Here is a 20,065-nt window from a genome sequence, read left to right as displayed (position 1 = left end):
AGTCAATGAAAGTTAAGTGGCTATGGAATCTGACCCTATGCTCACAGCTGGAGTGAGGAAAGAATCTCTTCTGGAAACATACCAGTGAAAGTTTCAGTACAAGGGTTGATTCCCGCAAGTCTCTTTGAAGTTCCAAAGTCTGAAATTTTTAACACTCCACTGTAAGTGTTGATAAGCACATTATCACCCTGAGGAACAAAACATTCAGAGTAATTAATTTTTTCTATTCATCTCAAGACTTCTTGCTTCACCTATTTCTAGAATGCACTCTTTCGTAAGCAACAATTACTTCCTCAGGCTCTTTAGCATATGATGAATGAGTAATCAATTGCAATCCTGCCTTATGTAATGCCATTATCAGAAACTTCATTGCAAAGTGAACCTCTCCATCTACAAGAATCCGTTTAAATAGTACTATGACAAACATCTTAAAAGAAAAAAAAAAAAACACACAAAAAAAAACAACCTTTAAAAGTTTAGAATCTCCTTGGAAAACAAGCTGCTGATATCCCCACTCACAGTCTTCGTCATTTCTGATATGTTTGTATGAAAACTCAATCATATCATTGAAAACAGAAGCAAAAATACATGCTTTCTCACATTTGATGCATCTCTGTCAGTTTTCCTAAGCAAAACAAAACACTCTGTTCATGCAGATTTGAATTACAACAGCTCACTTACCTAACCCATGGAATAGCAGAGAAGGTCTGTGACAATGGATAGCTTTCAGGAAAAAGCTTTTAAATTACAGAACAAATAAATAGGCTGATATAGTTACACCACCAGGCTTAATCTCAGCAAATTCTCACCTTTATGTCTCGATGCACTATTTGATTATCATGGAGGTATTTTAATCCTTCGAGAATCTGCTTAGTGTAAAAGCCAATTGTCTGCTCATTATTTTTTAATGGTCCCCATTTTGATCGTAGAAGAGCAGAAAGACTGCCTATAAATTTGGAGAGGGAAAAAAATGAGAGTAAAACCAAATTAAACCCTACCTTTTTCCCCAAAGGAAAAACAAAGTAACAAGAAGCAATCCCAAAACAAGTGTAGGTACCTCTTCTATAACCAAAGGCCTCTCCTGGAAATACTTTCTTGCATCATCACCTGCCTCACTAATTAAAAAGAGAGTAAGTATCTCCACAGGTCTTAGCTGCAGCATAGATATACATGCTCTCTCAAGCAAGCAGACTGGAAACATAATGAACATGCTCATCTCTCTCTCATGCCTGGGGAGAAGTTGCTCAAGAGGTATGTCATGAAACAGCAAAAAGGGCTGGTGTTCACATGCACACCTTTTTATACACACAGAATCCACAGCTTCTCAAAAAGCCAAATCTAGTAAAAGAGGTTTTTATTATGTCTGGCTGCTGTAGGTTCTTCCTTATCAAACAAAAGCAACAGTCACCAGCCAACCCCCTTGTATTCCATACTTGAAAGGGGCTCAGCTATCTAAGACTAACTGCATACAGCATTCCTTAGTAGGATGGCTGCTGATCACCTGCCACAGCAACAATCTGAGCTGTATCTGAAGCACATCCTACCTAAACCCTGATCAAGAGGATTCAAATGCTTTGAAAACCCTTACAGGTTTTTTTTTTCCTCATTAATTCAAGAAAGAGGTACTTAAGGACATTTCATGGAAATATGGTGTATCTTACTGCAGTGTGATGGTTCTTTTATTTTTAAAATCTTAAGAAACAAACCAGGTACGAAGCCAGCCTCCACAACTTACCACCAGGCACCTGCTCCATGAATATCTTAATGAAACCATTCTCACTAAGAGACCCCAAATACTGGACAATGTTCTTGTGTTTGAGATGCTTATGCAAGGCTATTTCTTCATGCAGAGGTTGGGAGTATCTAGAAAGAAATTAAAGAATTTATACAATATTGAGCTTCAGGAAGAAAGTCTTGAATTTAACTTAGCTGTTTAGCTTTTTTTTTTAGATCCTGGGAAACACATTTCTCTGATGTACTATGAATGCAATATTATCTGTTAAATATATTTGACGTTGGTGGTTATAATCACCACAGAGTAAAAAAAAATAATAATAATTCACTGCAGAAACTGAGTTCTTGTAAACTCAGTTTCACTTGGAAAAAAAAAAAAATCATGTTTAGACTTCTCAAAATATTTGTGGAAATTATATATTCAAGAAGCCACACACAACAAACTTCAGGATATACTAATGCAATGGGGATCACACATCTGGCCTTTACATGGTAACTTTTATAAGTGAGGTGGGGTATTATACATACAAAGTCACTGTGTTACCAAGCGTGGGCAAAAAGATCATTCCACGTTTGATTCTAGTGTTAAGGGGCTTTCTAACAAAACGTGCATGAACAGCAAAAGAAAATGTCTTTATTAACAACTCAGGATCAAAGTTTAAAAGAATTTTGCCTATTATGAAATTCAAAAGTTCTTTTATAAGAACGTGCTTATACACGTAAAGAAGACGGGGCTTTCATAAGGCATTTGAGTGAGGTTATGTTTTACAACATTTCTTTTGGAAAGAAAAAACGTTACAAACCACACATGCCAAAACCAGAAAGCAAATTCTCAGTTGTTGCAATCATAAACGATTCCACAATTTGGATATGTCTACTTAGAGAGGTAGGGAATATCATTTCATACCACAATTAATTGGCAGCACTGTAGATGAAATACTTCTTGATCAGCAAACTGGCTTACTCACTTGCTTAACGAGAGCACGTAATGCACAAAATTTGGAACGAGACTCAGTTACTATACCTGCTATCTCTCTCTGGGATTTCTTTAATAGCAATTCTGACTTGATTGCTCAAATCTCGTCCTGCATACACAATGCCATAAGTTCCTTTCCCCAGAACGACTCGCTCGCCATTTTCATCATATTCATAGTCATACTGAAAACAAACCAAACACTTCAATTAAATGGAACAGAGGGATAAGATTTAATTAATCTGACTCCATGCACAACAAAGGCATCTAGCATACTAGTTCCTTTCTGTGGACCACGGAGAAGTGGAAAAATACTTCAAGACGGCAACTTGGATACTGTACCAATGTGCTTATATCTCTCCACTGAATTTATGGAAAGCCTCGGCTTCTAAGGCAGCAATTCCAGGTAAGAGTGAAAAGCTGAGCCAGTTGTTACCTGTTCTTTGTAGTTACACTCATATCTTTTAATAGCACCTGCAGTTCTGCTGGCAGGCCATGAAAAGGCAACAGAAGACGACAGAGGGCACTCTGCACCCAGCTGAAAACTTCAGCTTCCACAGACACACAAAGCAAGGCAGGACAGTTTATCCCAGATGCTATCCTTACCTGACCATATCTTCCAAAACCAACAAAACTAACCTGGCCAGTCAGACAGCAAAGCATGCTAATGAAGGTTAGTCAGTACTGCAGTGCGTAGTTACACAGTTTCAGCTGAATTAAGATTTCAAAGAGTTTAAGGACAATCCAGAAATAGTCATTCAATTATCTCATCTGTCCTCTTGTGTAACACAGGCATAATTTCACTTACTTGCTCTCATACTTAGCCCAGGAGCTTATGCTGAGATAAAGAGAATCCGCTACTTCTTTTAGTAATGTTTGAACAGTTAATTACTCTCAGGGTGAAGTCATGCCTATAATTCTAACTTATTTCTTTATTTCATTATATTTTTCTTTACTAAAGAGCCTATTAATATTCAGTAGCTTTCCTTGTAAAGATACTTACACCCTGTAAACATGCGACCCTCTGCTTTTTTTCTTGCTAAAATGAACATATTAGGTACCCACAGTTTCTCATTTTGGGGTATTTTATTATTCCACAACCCTCTCTAGAGGTTTGTTTGTCCCATCTCCAATTTCAGATGTATTATGAAAACACCAACATGAAAACTGGGACAGAGAGATGGATTCATTATACAATACTGACTTTTTCAGTTAATTTTGATTGTCTCTAGAACTTTGGTACACAGTCCTAAATATTTTGCCCTGTTTCCTGCCACCTAAAAGATTGTCTAAACACCAACTACTGCATTACACCTAATGGCCTTCTATTCACTTCTCAACTATGTGTACGATCACAGAGAAAATCAAGGTGAGAATACAGTGAGTAAAGGCATACATGTGCAAGCTGTAACTTAGCTAACATGAAAACAGGAGCAGGGCACCCCGGATGGATTCAAGACCAGACTGGATGTGGCTCTGGGCAGACTGGTCTAGTGGCTGGCAACCCTGCCCAAGGCAGGGGGGTTGAAACTAGATGATCTTTGAGGCCCTTTTCAACCCAGGCCATTCTATGATTCCGTGATTCTATGATTCTAAGAGTCAGTGTGCATTAGAGAGCTAAGGGAAGAACGACTGACTCCCAGCAGCACACCAACATGATCATCTGATTTGTTTTTGCAGTTCATTGCCATGTTTGCCCACACGTATTGTAACTAGCATGCACAAGCCTTCCCCTACCACAATTACATCCTTGTTTGTTGTGCAAATGTCCTGCCAATAACGTAATTGTACACAATTGCGATGATGTATGAAATAGACAACAACCTTTCAAATTTAAACAGATGCTAATATTGCCTGACTGTGACTACACCCTAAAGTAACTATAGCAAGAATCACTCTAATAATGTGCAATTGTTGAGAACTTGGGTCAAGTACTTCCTCAAGTGAGTATGATAACTGAAATACATACTTGGTTATAAAACCTAGAAATGAGCATTACAACAAATCATTAATTTATAAACATTTGATGACAAAATTTTGTAAACTGTATTTTTTGTATGACTTCTTCCAGTGAAGGGATGAGTAATTTTACTTCCTTCAGTCCAACTACTGGAAACTCAGAATAGTTGAAACGGTGCTTTGAAAATAAGCTAAAATAAATAACTACCTCCAGGGAGTCTCCATCACATTCTCCTTCCTCTGTAGACTTCCCTATTTCTTCAGTGATGCTGTTCACCATATCAAAAAACCTTTTGAAAGCAAGTAAAACAAAATTTTAAAAAATGCAACCACATACTCAAAACTGCATAGGGATATCAAGAATGCATCTCATTAAAGTGTTGAATGAACCAGAAGATTTTAATAAGCAAAAATTGAGTGTAAAAGTTAGCTTGTCTGCAAAATAAATAAATGAATGAATGAATGAATGAAGAAAGGTATTACTATTACTTATGGCTTGTCCTTCTTTGAAAGCACATTTCTTACTTATCTTCCGAGTAATGACAAAACGTAAACGGGAAGAAAAATGGTAGAAGAACCTATGCAGACTAGAATTGATGAGAAGACAAGGTAGGGACTAAACTTTGAAGTAGTTATCTTCATTACCATGAAGCGACACAGTAATGTTCAGTAAAGTTGCAGCCTTTGTTCAACTGGGGACAAAGCATACTTGTAATAAGTCTTAATATGACAAATATAGAGAAATAATACCCCAAAATTAGTTTAAAAAAAAAAAAGTTTGTAATTATGCATTTCTTTTATTTGTCTGAATTTGTGTTTTGACCCTCCAAAGTTCATGCATCTCTGCGGGAGTACTATGCTTTCACACAAAAGATAGTTTGAGCATCCTCACTTGTCACCGACTCTAACCACAGTTCTGAAACAGTCCCTGCTGTACATACAGACACCGCATACCTCAGCATAGAGTGGTTTTTGAAATAACTGTGACACACCTTCTACAATGAACTTCCGTGCAGAAATAGATTTGAAAGTCATCAGAATTGTGCAGCACATACAGAAAACAGCACCGTTCTTCAAACTTCGAAATGCTGAAAGAACAGCCAAGCAGAACATGTTATTGGAAATGTGCATTTGGGGTTCTGCCACCTATGTCAAATCATACAGAGTATTGTCAGAAAGCACCAGATAAAACATGAAAAACCACAGTCTTTCCTTACAATGAAATCACATTCTTAAATCCTTCAAAGTTCACATTCAGCTGTCTGCTGTCATTCATTTTGTCCCCTAGTTCATACATTGCACTTACAAAAGTAGGAACAAGAGTTCCACCCAGGCTGGATAGGACTTCGAGCAATCTGGCCTGGAGAGAGATGTCTCTGCCTATAGCAGAGGGGTTGGAACTAGATGATCTTAAAGTTCTCTTCAAACCCAAACCATTCTATGTTTCTATGATAAATTAACAGGATTATTTCTATTGACATGAGACTTTTTTTTTTTTCCAGTGCATTTAGGTAAATGCTGATCTTGAAGCCAGGATGAAAGATCAAGATCACATTAGAAAGCTTTGAACTCAAATCACGAATTCTTTCCCCTTTATAAAACAGTCACAGCTCACTCTTGAATGTGAAGATTTCTGATCGATTCCTTAGGAATTGGTAAATTGATATTATAATGGAAAAACATGTCTAAATTAGGTCAGCATCATAAATAAAATAGAAATGAGATAAATGAGTTTGCCCATGTTGCCTATCCCCTTCTTCACTTTTGCTTTTACCTGTTACATATGGGAGTACAAATATAATGAAGAGATATGCATGCCATTTTCTTATGAATGCATAGATGCTTCAGCAGAAGAGGTACAGACTCTGGGACTCCGGCACAGTTGTCAATTTTCTACCTAACGTAGCTGCAGCTTTTGCAAGATATCCATTTGCTAGGTTATTATTATTTTTTTCAAACATACGTGTAATTATTGTGCTCCTTTAAAGAAGTATTAAAAACTATTTGAAACTGGAACAAATTAAGATTGCATATTATCATTCTCAAGACACAATACAAAAGCCATGTTGCTAAGTAAATCAGCCTATTTTTAGCCAGATCAAGATATCTATTGTGGGTTTAACTTATTTATTTACGCAAAATAAAGCAGAATGATATTCTATACTGAGCTAAAATTTTTTTTCTTAGATGTCAGGAAAATTCTTGTAGTTTTCAAGATTTAATACATCTATGGTTGCTTGACTGTTGATTCTCTTTTATGACTCCCCTAGTTTATATCCCTTGCAAAAGCTTCTGATAAAGAAACTGCTCTTCAGACAAATTGGAGATATGCATTTCATGTTACTTATGACAAGACAAACTTCAGTACAGTCACTTTAGGTGTTGTCACTCTGCTATTTTTGTCAAGAAAAATTCCTATGTGCTAAGTGATGCACACATCTGGGGAGACAGTCACTGTCCCTGACTTAATTTGCCAAATTTTTCAAGAATATACACAAACTCTACTGATATGAAGTTATTCACATTGATATTACTAATTCATCAAAAGTTCCAGGAGAATGGAAACATTTTACTAACCCAACACGTACAAAAGCCACTGAAGACAGTACTGAATAAATGGGTAAGAACGTAGCATACACACTAAGGTCAGGTAAATTCATACAGGTATGAGACCTTTAATATTGAATATTTATAAATGTTTATATGCACTGTTTTCCTCCCTGAAAAAAAAGTCGTTAGCATGAAGAAAGGAAGACAAAAAATACCAAGCTATAAAAAGAAAATGGATAAGTTTTCTCAGGAAACATCTCATTTTCAGAGTTATCGAGCGTGTCTAACACTCACCAACTTCTATGACAGCAGAATTGGAGCTGAAACTGCAAGTTTCAAAAGACAAGCAGGGAAACACAATGCAAGATGGCCTTGTGCCCAAATCACATGCATACAAACTCCCATTAGCTGATGACAAATACTGCAAATCCTGTAACTACTGCTTCATGACAATTCTAGATGAAGTAACAGATAAAACAAGCGTTGGCAGAAACCACAGAAATGCGGATTTCTGTTTTCCAGAAATGAGGAAAGAGACACATTCCACTCTAACAACTAAGTAACCTGACAAGATTCCAAGTTCAGTGAAGTCAGGATGGAAAATTAACATCCTTGTTAATTCTTAAACTATGGAAAAAAAAAAAAAGTCACTGTGTTTCTAATACAACATCTATCATCATGATCCCTGAGGCACTCTCCCGTGGAAACAACACAAGTAGCAGATATTTCACAGGTCAGAGCTTGTCCTGAATATATCAAGGAGATTACAACTTGTAGTCCATCTACCAGCTTCATCCTACAACTTAAGTTTTCATTTTTAAACATGAAAAATAGATGGCATCTTCTTGTTTATGTGACAAATATTAGGGAGTTTCTTTGATAACTGGAGAAAGTGATGCAAAGCACCTTGGGGAAGTCGCTGAGATCCAAAAGCTCTGACAAAGCCTTTAAGGATTAACGGTACTTCTTGGCGCAGTTCAATAATAGACATTTACATTTGAGGCCAAGAAGGCAAAAAATGAAAGCAAAGTTATTTACGTTAGAACACAAATTCTAATCAGTGACAGTTTAAATTTTTTTTATTATTATTATTTTTTAAGACAAACCCAGTAGCAATGATTTCCTGCAGGTAGAGTGCGATTCAGCACTGTGTTCAAGTTCCTTTGAAACTCCTGAGCGCTAAACTCCATTACTCATGAAATGAGATGCTGATTGCACTGGTTGATAAAGAGCACACAGAATAAGTGACCTCTCAATTATTTACTTAAAGTATTTACCTAAAAAATTAGTCATTTCACTGCCAGATATCTCTTGGCAGCAGGGCTGAAGAGACAGTAAATATTTAGAAGGGTCTTTGTTGAGAAAGCTTTCAGGAGCATGTATGAAGACTCTCTTACATTAAACACTGTGCTTCTAAAGCTGGTTCTTAGTCTAGAAAGGCAAAAAATCCTCGTGGGGCAGGGAATTTCCCTTCCTAGACAGTTTTACAACAAGGGCTTCAAAGGAGTAAAAAATATTCTGGATACAAAAATAAAATAGAAGCAGGTCTGGTTCTGAAGGATGTTTCACCCACAAGAATATCCACCTTGATAGAGCCAGGAAGAAAGTCGTATAAAAATACTGAAAAAGACGACAATCAGAAAACTGCATGTTTCAAAAGTAGATTTACTTGGTTTACAACTGCATAAGATGAAAGATTTCCCCCTTCAGGTCCTCTTGGAGGCTGCCATCGAGTCTTCTAAGAATTCGCTCTTGGCTTGATTGACTCACTTTACAGTTTTCCAAGGGCAGATGAGCAGATTGGAATCTTAGCAGACAAATTAAATGACTACTGACAGTTCAAATAACGAATGAGGAAGAGTACACCAAACCAACACTAACCTCAGCAGAGTTTAATAAAGCCAAAAAATATACCAAAATTGGGCAATAAATAAATACATTCTTTTTTTAGAAGCACACAAAAACATGCTGTAACCAAAACCCAAACCACACTGAACTACGCATATCGTTGCAATTTTGGCTTAAAATAAACTGAATCCCACAGGATTAAATTTCTGTGTCTATTGATAGTTTGTTTTTTTAAGTTAGTTGTTGGAAGGAAAAAGAATCATCCATCTGTGCAAAAACATACTGCAGACATAGCAACAGCTTTGTGTGCATGGAACAGTTATTCTTAGAACAGAGCAGTGACTATTTTGAAGAATATAAGATTTGTGGCCTTTTTAAAATTATGCTAAATGCAAACTCCAAAACGGAAAGCCACCGGAAGCCCAAGTATAGACAGATTCTAGAAAAAATAAACAAAACTAAGGCGAAGATCTGATCTAAAGAGATCACAGAAGAAGAACGCTACTTTCTTAGTATCAGCAGATACAAATCACAAGGTTGGACCCTATCAGACAGAAGCGAATACTACATTCAGTCTGGGCTCACTTAATGATCTATCCACCACTCTGCTCCACTCTGTCATCACTGTAGTGACAGCCTACCCTTCCTATTGGCCTTCTCTGAAACGGTTTCACTGCCATACCTATAAGAAAACCACACACATCCACACCAAAACTCAACAAGAGATGAGTGATCAGGATACTTGAAGGCACACTAACGTGTCCCCCACCCGCAAAACTTTGTTGATTCCTCATATCCTTCCTGCTTGCTTCCGCATTACTTCCTGGCCTATATATTGTAGTTGTCAAGAACCTGTTTCAAGGACTGCCTTCCTTGTGTTAACAGTTTCCCACTACGTCAGAACATCAGTGCATGACTGCATCTCATGGATGTGACACAACTCAAGCAAGATGCCATGCAATGTTAGCAGTTATTGCAATTCAACAACCTCAGTTAGCATAAAGCGGTAACAAACTTTGAGAAAACATCAGTTCGTAAATCTAAGGGATTATATTCTCTAGTTTTTACATAATAAATTTTGCAGGTGGTCATTTCTGAATCCAGAGTAAGACTCCTGGGGTGTCACATAAAGCAGGGCATCTCCAAAAGTACTTGCAATATTCAGCTCACCAAGTTTCATAGCATTAGCTCAACATGATACTCAATTACTCTTTTCATTTCCAAGCATGAAGGGCAAACAACTTACCTTACTCCCCTGATGGACGCAGCGCTGAAGTTCCACTCATGGATACCTTTCTGTAACACAAGAATAAACAAAGTTAAATGAAACCCTCTTCCTTTATGAAAACAAAGAGCCAGTAGGCATATCTTCTCACCTGTAACTCAAGAGACCAAAAGAGAAACATTTGGATTACAACAGCCTACTACTTTTCAACAGTTATTCTTCAGGGTATTTTTTTTTCACCTAAAAAAGCAAGCAAAGTTCTATAAAGAAGGTTTGGCTGGTTTGTTCCTTCAGTGTTTATTCTGCAAACACAATATATTATTTTAGAAATAAAGTAAACTAGCAGATCAGAAGGGTGTGCCCATATAGTCTGTCCTGAGTGCTGAACTCAGTTTCATGTGCCATTTCCAGAAAGAGAGGGGGAAAAAAAATCCACCTCTGAGAATGACAAGAGCTCATTCTACACATTCAGCATCCTCTGTGTACAGGAATAAATGGCTGAAAGCACTACAAAGCAGAAAGTCTGACCGATGCTGGAGAGTAAAATGGGAAATTCTTGAAATGGAGGTGCAATTGCTCAAGGAAGGGGCAAATCTAAAGGCCAGCTGTCCAAAGAAACAAAATGGAGACCATTTCCCTAGGAATCCAGGAATCTGTAAAAGAGAGAATTAAGAATATACTAAAATCCCTAAGAGCTGCTGAAGTTGTAAACAAGACTGGAAGACACCCTACAAAAACTCCCAGGGCCAGGCCTCATTTATTTTCAGATCTTTTACTTGTTGATCTGTCACGCATGGCAGAACTGAGTTCTCTCAGCAGATAGTCACGTTGATGTGTGCTTAAGTTCTAATAAAGCTTTACTGTAGGAATCAGAAGTCCTTCATATCTTTGATTAAAACATTCACCTTTCAGGAAAATGTGGGACTACATCAGCTGGAAATGCTGGCAACCTTAGGACCCACCCCTATGAGCAACATATTTGAAGAAATTGGTTTCCAGAGCTGAATTGCATTGAGCATTTTAGTCACCTGGGCAATAAAAAGGTATGGAAACACTTCCAGCCAAAAGGCAATTTATAGCATAAGGGCATAGTGTCAAACACAGACATAATCAAGTCTATCCCAAAAGAAGCATTGCATATACTGTATTTTATATATCATGTTTTAGGAATGGTAAAGTACACCGAATAGATACACTGCCAAAATAGTTGTACAATATGCAAGAAATGAGAGAGGAAATCAAACTCTCAGCTACAGCAGTTCTGTAAGGCTTACCAGATCAGTCTTCTTTTTCTCTAATTCTTTCCTTCCTGCTCAAATTTCATTAAAGAGATTGCAAAGCTAATACAAAATACCGAACACAACATACTGATAAATACATGCAAACTTCACATTGCTCTAGCTGTAAAGCACAAAGCAGTAACTACAGTAACCTTTCAATTTTAAATGAACCAGTGCTCGTATGAAGTGCCTGTGGAAGTACTATTCAAGTTGCCTGGTTCTCCTGTATGAACAAAGATCCCCTACTAAATCCCTCTGCTAACAAGGAGGGTATATCTGTATTCTTCTTTTACGCTTTACACTGTATACGAGCTCTGCTACTTCTCAATTTTCCACGTCTGGAAACTCTTTTTCCAGAGTTTTGCTATTGATATTTGTCTAATTCCCAGCACTGGGAATAACATAATATCTAAATGATCTAAAACAAACATCCTGCAAACAGAAATGTGCAAGAAGCATGGCAAGAAGCAAAGTACTGTGGGCTTTACGTACAATCAACATGCAACTGATTTCTCAGAGATTAATATATCTTTCATTTACCAAATGATGTTTTCAGGCAATGAAATAATATAAAAGTTATGTCCCTCAAAGATCTTGCCAAGTTTTGAATACATTGGAGTAAACATATCAGGCACGCTATCCAAATTCAGCATCTGTTCTTGGGTTAGGCAAAAAAACCACCAACCACCCAAAACAAAACTCAAAATGGTTTCAGAAGCCAACATGGAACAGAGACAGGCTGTTCTATTTCAAACTTGCTAACAGCACTGCTGCATTCCTCTAACCCTATGTGGAAGGGACTGCTAAAATTAGAGAACTGCAGGGCAAAGGTAATGCGTATTCCACAAAGCATAATGCCATCTGATTTCTATATGCATTTGTCTATATAAAACTTGGCATTATTAGAGACAGAAATAATAAAATAAACTGCTAAAAAAGATAAAAAACACAGACAAAACAGAGAAAGGCCCGTTATTTATCCTGGTATTCTCCTATTCATTACCAAATTGCCAGCTGCAGGCTCAAACAAGTTACGTTTTGTATTTGAAGCAGAATTTCAGCTTCTAAGTGCACGAATGGAAGTTTGTATGCTTGATAACTCATGATTCTTATTCTTAAAGCAATGGTTTCATTTTGAAAATTAAGAAAATTTCTTCTTTTTCTTTTTTTATGAACTGAAATCTGAAGCATAAGCTGCTCTAACCCAAACAGACCTATGCTAGGTAGATTAAATTCATACAGCTGAAGCCATTTCCAAACCCAGATGTCTTTTCTATCCTCGTAGCTGGGACAGCTGGCCTTTGTTAATCAGCTCCTACAAGGCCTGTCATCAGCCTAGTAAGTCCAAAGAAAGAGCCTTCTTCACCGCAGTGGGCTCAAATAGATTTATTTACTTCACAAAGTCTCTCAGCAGAGACAAATGCTACGCTAGTTATAGTCACCAGTTACACTGTATCTTCAAATTTTTCTCGTACCTTTTCCTCATTTGAACTTTCTGATGGATTCTGATGATTTTTGACAAAATTTCAACAACAGATTATGACTGTACATCTGAACTTCTAACCAACAAATTGCTCACTGCATTCTTTGAATGGATGTTATGGCTTGTAGGGCAGAGATGCCTGCATTGCATACCCATCAGCTCTAACATACTGTATAAGCTCACTACAGTAAAGGCCAGAGCAGAAGAACCAGTGAGTGCATCAAAAACTGTCCTTATCTATTGTCACTGATCATCAATAGGGCAGCAAATGTAGGAAAACAGTGATGTGTAGAAAATACATAGGTGTGCTGCCAAAATCAGGAGGTTGTCAGGGGAGGGAAAGTATTACATGCTAGAATAGAATATCAGGGGGGAAAAAAAAAAAAAAAAAAAGAATCACAAAAAAAGAAACAAAACTGTAAAACACCCAGTGGCACTCCAGAAAACCAAAATACTTTTCCGCTGAACAGATACAGACTGAATACAACTAGATCCTTCTCCCAGTCATAGGATGATTAGGCAGTCAAGTAACACAGCTATGGGAAAAGCAACTGCTGAAAGCATTAAGCAAAATATCCCTGTAGCTACAAGGAACATTAACATGCTATCAAATAGCTTTTTAGGAATATGAGTACACATGATCAAGTAAGTTTAACTCAAACTGGAATACAAGCAGTGAGATGCCACATGCAGCCAGTACAGCAATCCTACTTTTGCCTAAAGAAAACACTAAGAGATATAATATACTGTTTGGATATGAATTACACACACAAAAAGCCCACTGTATCTACAAACACAAACACTTGTGTACAACTAGTTTCTAAACCAACTGAATTCTTAATACAAAAGTACTTTCAGAACACATATTTTACAATAGCAAGATTTACTCCGTCATACTGATACAAATCATTATTCATTATGTGGTTAATTCTGTTTTTCTCTGGAAATTCCATAAATTTATCTTCTAACTTTATTTTCACAGTCTGAACCTACCTACAAAAATGTAGACCAGAATAAACCACAGATGAACATACTAGGCAAACATCTCAGTTTGTTCCCTAAATACACTATTTCAGCCACTGCTAAGTTATGTTCCTTCACAAACTTTTAACAAAAATTCTCATTAGTGCTGTCTTTTGTAGTTCACATAGAAAAAATGCTTGTCTCTTAAAAGCACATGTAAAAAAGCTGAAGGATGGATCACCTAGCAAATAGGTCCTTTGCTGTCCTATCTTCCAAAGATACTGCCACAGAAGAACGAGCACTGCTAGTTCTTAGAAAACACTACCTTCAGTGTTCTGTTTCCAGCTGATTTGGCCTCTATTAATTCTTCATATAACCCTCCCACGTTTCCATGTTGCCTTTCTTCTCTAAGGCCTTAAAAATGTGTTCTGTCTTCACTCTTACCAACATTTTTCTTCCTAAGCTTCCCAGAACGTGATCACAGAATCACAAAATTGTAGGGGTTGGAAGGGACATTTAGAGATCACTGTGTCCATCTCCCATGAATGGTGATAACCATTCAATGCTTTCCTCTCCTCTTGCATCTCTGGAATTTCTAAACTTCTTTCCAAATATGTAAGGCTTTCTCACACCTCAACTTAAATACTTCTCAGCTTTTCCATTTGCAATACCTCCTGAGCATCTATCTATCCTTATGCCAAAAAGATTCTTTGTCTCTTCATTTATTTCACTGCCATTTAAGGGCACACCAGCCTCTAATACTTCCATATTAAAAGAGTATTTACCACAGCAGACAAGCAATGCTGTGAGTATGGGAAGAAGAAAGTTTTGTGTACATACACATTATGTGACATCATTCGTACTATGCACGTTATTTACAGAGTCTCGAGCAACAGATTTGTTCATATTAAAAACAACCTCGAAGAAGCTGCACATTGTTTTTAAACATAGTGGATGTGGAAGATCCATTAAGGAACAGGACAAATTCTAAAGAAAAAATTAAGAATGATCTGCTTAAAACAAAAAACACATGACAATGTGTAGGCAAAGCATCTTCACATATGCTAAAAACATACCCTCCCCTTCACAGAATTTGACATTAGATACAACTGCTTGCATGTTATATGACCTACAAGCCATGCACTTTTAAATTGTGAAAGAAGTTACAACTATAGACAACATCATAGTACCTTGTCATCAGGCAGCACATGCCAGATAGATACAGTCTTCTCCTCAGCTTCGCTGTTGATGGAGAGATATGAGGGCTGATAGATTTTGGTTGGTTCCAATATTAAAACCTTGTAGAAAAAGAAAATAAAAATCTTAAGAGTTAGTAAAAATAAAGTAATAAATAAAATATAAATAAAAAAATAAGTAAATAAGTAAATTATCCAATAAGTAAAACACAGGAAATCTGTACTGAAATCTGTTAAAACTTTATCTGTAGTCATGTCATAGCAGGGAAAAAAAAAAAAAAATAAGTAAACAGGATGAACGATAAGAGTTTTAGATACTGGGCTAGTTTACTGCAGCTCACAGTAACTTAAGATAAAGAAAACATCAATTTTCTTTTTTTAAGTTACATGCCACTCGATTGTATATATCTTAAATTCCAAATGATTTCTCTGACATCTAGCACATTTTGAAATCCTTCTATCACAAGTCTTCCTTTTACAATGCCGTTTGAGAATGTCCATATCCAACATAGACAGAATTCAGGGTGTAACTTAATTATCTTTTACAAAAGGCTAAATCAGAAAAACATATCAACCTAGAATTAGAATGACCTGCTTTTGATTTATACTACTGTGAACCACAACAGTCCGATTAAATGATTTTTTTCTCTAAAGCAACATGCACTGCTACAAAAAGTAGACAGTTAAAGTTTGCAGAAAGTTTCCTGGTATAAATACAAAAAAAAAAACAAAAAAAAAAACAAAAAAACAAAAAAACACCACAACACCCAAACCCTAGAATCTTCATGTAAAAGAGATGGAATGCAATGCAGTAAGATTTGGTCTGAATATAGCTACTGAGCTACTTGCTACTTCAATAATGTTCTACTACTTCCAGGTCTACACCATTTAAAGGCCAACAAAGCTCAGCTATTTGAAGAAGTATGATTTCTCATTAAAGCTCCTTATGTCTTTATTTTAGATTTTCAGTGGTTAAAAAAAATCTGATGTCTAAAATGTCCAATCTTTAGTGCCTGCATAGAAGATCTTCTCATTCTGAAGAATGGGAAACATTGCTATTAATTCAAGAAAAAAGCTACCTTTCACCAAACTACTTTTTGGAGTTTAAAGAATTGCTTTAGAAAGTAATGGTTGGTCTACATCTGTGTTTTAAAAAGAAAGCCCATAAAATTAAACAGCTAGAGCAGAAAGTCTAGGAAAGACTAAGCAGTCAAATCTTAGTCACAGCAACTCCTACAGAGTCAATGAGCGCATGGACACATGACACAAGTGCAAGGCTGAAGTCTGAAAAGCATCATGGCATTTAACTGGGTGACCGAATGTGTCCCCCTGCATCTTCAGACACTTAAAGTTGTTAAAATCTGGTTTAGACCATTTCGTGAACTGATGTCTTGTCCTCAGTTATATATCAGCTGCATCATTTCTTCCTCTAATTGCTGCAAAGAGGATCATGACACTGAGGCCAGCAGCTAGGAGATCAAGTGATAGTTCAGCAACTACCAATTACCACAAAAATCCTTAAGTTCAAGCACTGAGAAATTCTACAAAAAGCTTGTTATAGATGTTGTTTGTAAGTGTAAAGATGTTACTATGCTTCATTTTGTTGACTTGTTGCACCATATGATTTTGCTTTCAAATAGGCACAATAAAATCTTTTTATTAGGAGAATCACATATGTCTGTCTGCAACACCAGTACAATTTCCTGCCTCAGCCTTTTGCTGTTCAACACTACCATCCCCTTTATTGTTTATAATCCCATTTACAGCCTGATGTCAGAAGAACTGCACAAAACAAGTATGTCCTTGAAGTACTGGGGGGTAAATAGTGACTACTACTTAAAACAAAAAGATGCATTTGCCAATGGTTAGCTAAGAGGAATACCCAAGACATTATTTCTCCTACATATCACTAATATACATATCACTAATATACAGAGGCAACAAAGAACATTTCACTACACCAGGGTATGTCATAAAAATCTTTCAGCAAAGTATTCATGAAAGAAACCATAAAAGTATACATAAGTTATAGTGCAGTGTTGTTGAAATATATTAACAGCTGGAAAAAAAAAAAGATTTCTTGCTGTTTAGTCTGATTTCTAAGCTCTAACAGAACACATACTTAATAGGCAGCAGGCTATGTAAAAAGTCTGTTGAGTCAGAGAGACTGAAATTAAATGTCTTTTCTTCAGAACATAACTTAATATAATATTACGTGGAATACACTGCAAAATCCTGCTTTAGAAGTATATTCATTGGTAGCAAGCACTAAATAATAAAATAATACTCTGACTTTTTTTACAGTATTTTATTGGAACAGATTGTGCAATTCCATTGTAGCCATGTGAAATCAATTAAAACCAGCTTAGTATGCAGGCCAAATGCATTTCTTCTGGACAAGCAGTTTTTTTGTCTGGGAACCTACAAACAAGCAGTGTTTTGTCTTCATTTTCCTACATGTCACAATTAAAAACAAACCAACAAGAAAACACTTACTGGAAATCTAACTACAGACACATCTGTCTTTGTGGCTTCAACAAGGAAGTCCATCCAGAAGTCCACGAGTTCCTGTTTGGCTGTATGTTGTTCAGGATTCAGTTTTTTAAAATGCTGATATATCAAAATAGTCTCTACAATAGACTTCAGGTACCTGTGATCAATAATACAGTATGTAAATAATAATGTATGTAGCTTTAATTCCAACTGAAGCGCCCACCCACTGCAATGCTATGGCAGTCAATAAGATTCTGGTTCTCCAGGATTGCTTTCAACAACAGCAGTTCCTCATTTTGTGCTGGAAATGTTGCAGCTATGTTATCAGTCTGAGATCTGGGACAATCCTTCCTGCATATATGCCTGATCACATATGCTGCCTGCTATTCTAAACTATGAAAGCTTCCTGAAATATCTTTGTTTATAGGCTAGCTATATGCAAAAAGAAATAAGCTAACTCAGAGGGCATTTTGAGAGTAGTTCTATAGCTACACACTGCCCAACTCTCCTTCTTTGGTTGAGTGGATATTCTGCACAAAATATTGTATCTACCTTGTTCCAGGAGGCTCTGCTGTTGAACAGCAGGCAACAGGCTGAGAAGGAATTGCTCACAGGAGAAATCATTCCTGAAGCACAAAAAAGCATGCTGTATTTTCAGAGTTTAATCCGCAGACTTAAACCCCAAAGCACTGGGGTACATAAAATCCTGACAAACGGGCATTCATAAACTCGAGCAAACTACCAGGAGACTCCCATGGAGCGCTATCCAGCTCCTCATGTACACAGTATAATATGCATATAAATACATTGTAAACAGCTTTTATAAGAAAATTAGTAAGAAAAACAACGTTGTTCATTTCAACAGTTTCTTATGCTATCTCAATATATAAGTTCAGCATTTCCATATTTTAGCACACCTGCATTTACTTCCAACCAACTTTTGGAGACAGACTTTAGCTCCTTCATAAAAAAGGCAAAAAAAAAACCAAAAAGAAAAACCACAGGCAGCCTTGATTGGCAGAGTCACAACTTAGGTCAGAAAGGAGTCTCAGACCTCCTTTGCCGAAAAGACCTAGACCTTGATGAGTGGACAACTGGTCCCTACTTACTTCCTGTCTGCATCTGAAGAAGAACATGTTGAATCTAACTCTAGACTTATGACCTTTCCATTAAACGGACTTTAATCTGCATTCTTCTCAATCACAACCAGATGAAACTTGTAAGGTTGCTTATTTATATTCAAGTTCATAAAATAGTTCACACATGCAATAACCATCACAGTAGTCCAAGGTATATCTGTGCTCCTCTAGCCAAGCTGATTGCACTCCTAGGAACACTTGGGCAGTTATGACTAAGCCCACATGCTTCTACCACTTCAAATAACTGAAGAAGTACAGTGCCTACAAGCAACTTCTCCTCTCCCCTTACCCTCAGAAGAGGATGGGGTCAATGGTAAATCTACTCTTCTCAGCCCAACAAAAAAAGTCATAACATATATATCCATGAATAAAGGTGGAAGGAGAAGATACCTCCATCAAGGAAAAAGTACAATGAAGCAATACACAGACTAGCAAAATCTGTTAGCAAAATACAGTGTTTTAAAAGACATTAACGTACACCATCTTTCTTATCACCTTACCATGCTGGTGCCTTTAGCTTAAATAGCTTTTCTGAAGCCTGGATCACTCTTATGTGGTCATTAGCCAACATACTGGCTGCCAAGAAAGATCCCACTTCCCAATAGCTCTGCAGCTTCTCCAAGCTCCCCTTTTTACCAAGCAGGCTGCTGATCTTTACCCCTGTAGTAAAAAGAATAATAAGTCACAGGAACATATCAATGCCATTTTAAAATAGATTATTTCTCTGCTTTGAAATCTATTCATTGATTAAGTTACTTTATCCTTTCCATTTCAATGAAATAAGATGGAAATTATACTTACCAGTTAATGTTAAATGCCTTCCATACACCCTAGGTTGTAGCAGACTTTTTTTCCCTCCCCCTCTTCCTAAAGACTTCTCAAGAAAGGAACTTTTAAGACATCGCTGTCAGGACAAGGCCACAGTGTCAGATTACCTATGTTCTTGCATGGACCTCATCTGTAAAGGTACATTGGGGCCTTAGGCTACACAACATAGCTGTAAAAACTTAACAGATGCTGAATAAGGCACCTATTATGTTTTTTTCTGCCTTTTTTTTTTTTTTTTTTTTTTTTTTTTTTGAGACTTACAAGCCCCAAGCCCCAGACTTACCTTTATAGACAAGGTCCCATGCAGAAGGAACTGATGATCCACTGGCCTTCTTCCAGCAGTGATGTTCATTAATTTGCCGCAAGTCCTACCCCAATGAAAGACATCTATTAA

At 36.9% G+C, this 20,065-nt stretch overlaps 1 protein-coding gene across 1 annotated transcript in view; it reads right to left on the bottom strand.

Annotated features, from left to right (window-relative positions):
* The window catches only part of MAP3K5 (mitogen-activated protein kinase kinase kinase 5), a 92,400-nt gene that overhangs the window by 18,487 nt on the left and 53,848 nt on the right, over positions 1 to 20,065 (bottom strand). Inside the window, exons 9-18 of the mRNA XM_085217217.1 lie at positions 19,344 to 19,503; positions 17,708 to 17,861; positions 15,206 to 15,313; positions 10,311 to 10,360; positions 5,659 to 5,754; positions 4,875 to 4,956; positions 2,759 to 2,892; positions 1,736 to 1,863; positions 810 to 946; positions 83 to 188 (exon numbers count right to left, since the gene is read on the bottom strand). Coding sequence (XP_085073343.1) covers positions 83 to 188; positions 810 to 946; positions 1,736 to 1,863; positions 2,759 to 2,892; positions 4,875 to 4,956; positions 5,659 to 5,754; positions 10,311 to 10,360; positions 15,206 to 15,313; positions 17,708 to 17,861; positions 19,344 to 19,503 — 1,155 coding nt within the window. The remainder of the gene's footprint in view (positions 1 to 82; positions 189 to 809; positions 947 to 1,735; positions 1,864 to 2,758; positions 2,893 to 4,874; positions 4,957 to 5,658; positions 5,755 to 10,310; positions 10,361 to 15,205; positions 15,314 to 17,707; positions 17,862 to 19,343; positions 19,504 to 20,065) is intronic.

This window comes from Meleagris gallopavo, chromosome 2 (assembly GCF_905368555.1).
Source record: "Meleagris gallopavo chromosome 2, MGAL_WU_HG_1.1, whole genome shotgun sequence".
Taxonomy (NCBI): domain Eukaryota; kingdom Metazoa; phylum Chordata; class Aves; order Galliformes; family Phasianidae; genus Meleagris; species Meleagris gallopavo.
The sequence above is the reverse complement of the archived record's forward strand: the minus strand, read 5'-3'. Positions and strand labels throughout refer to the sequence as shown.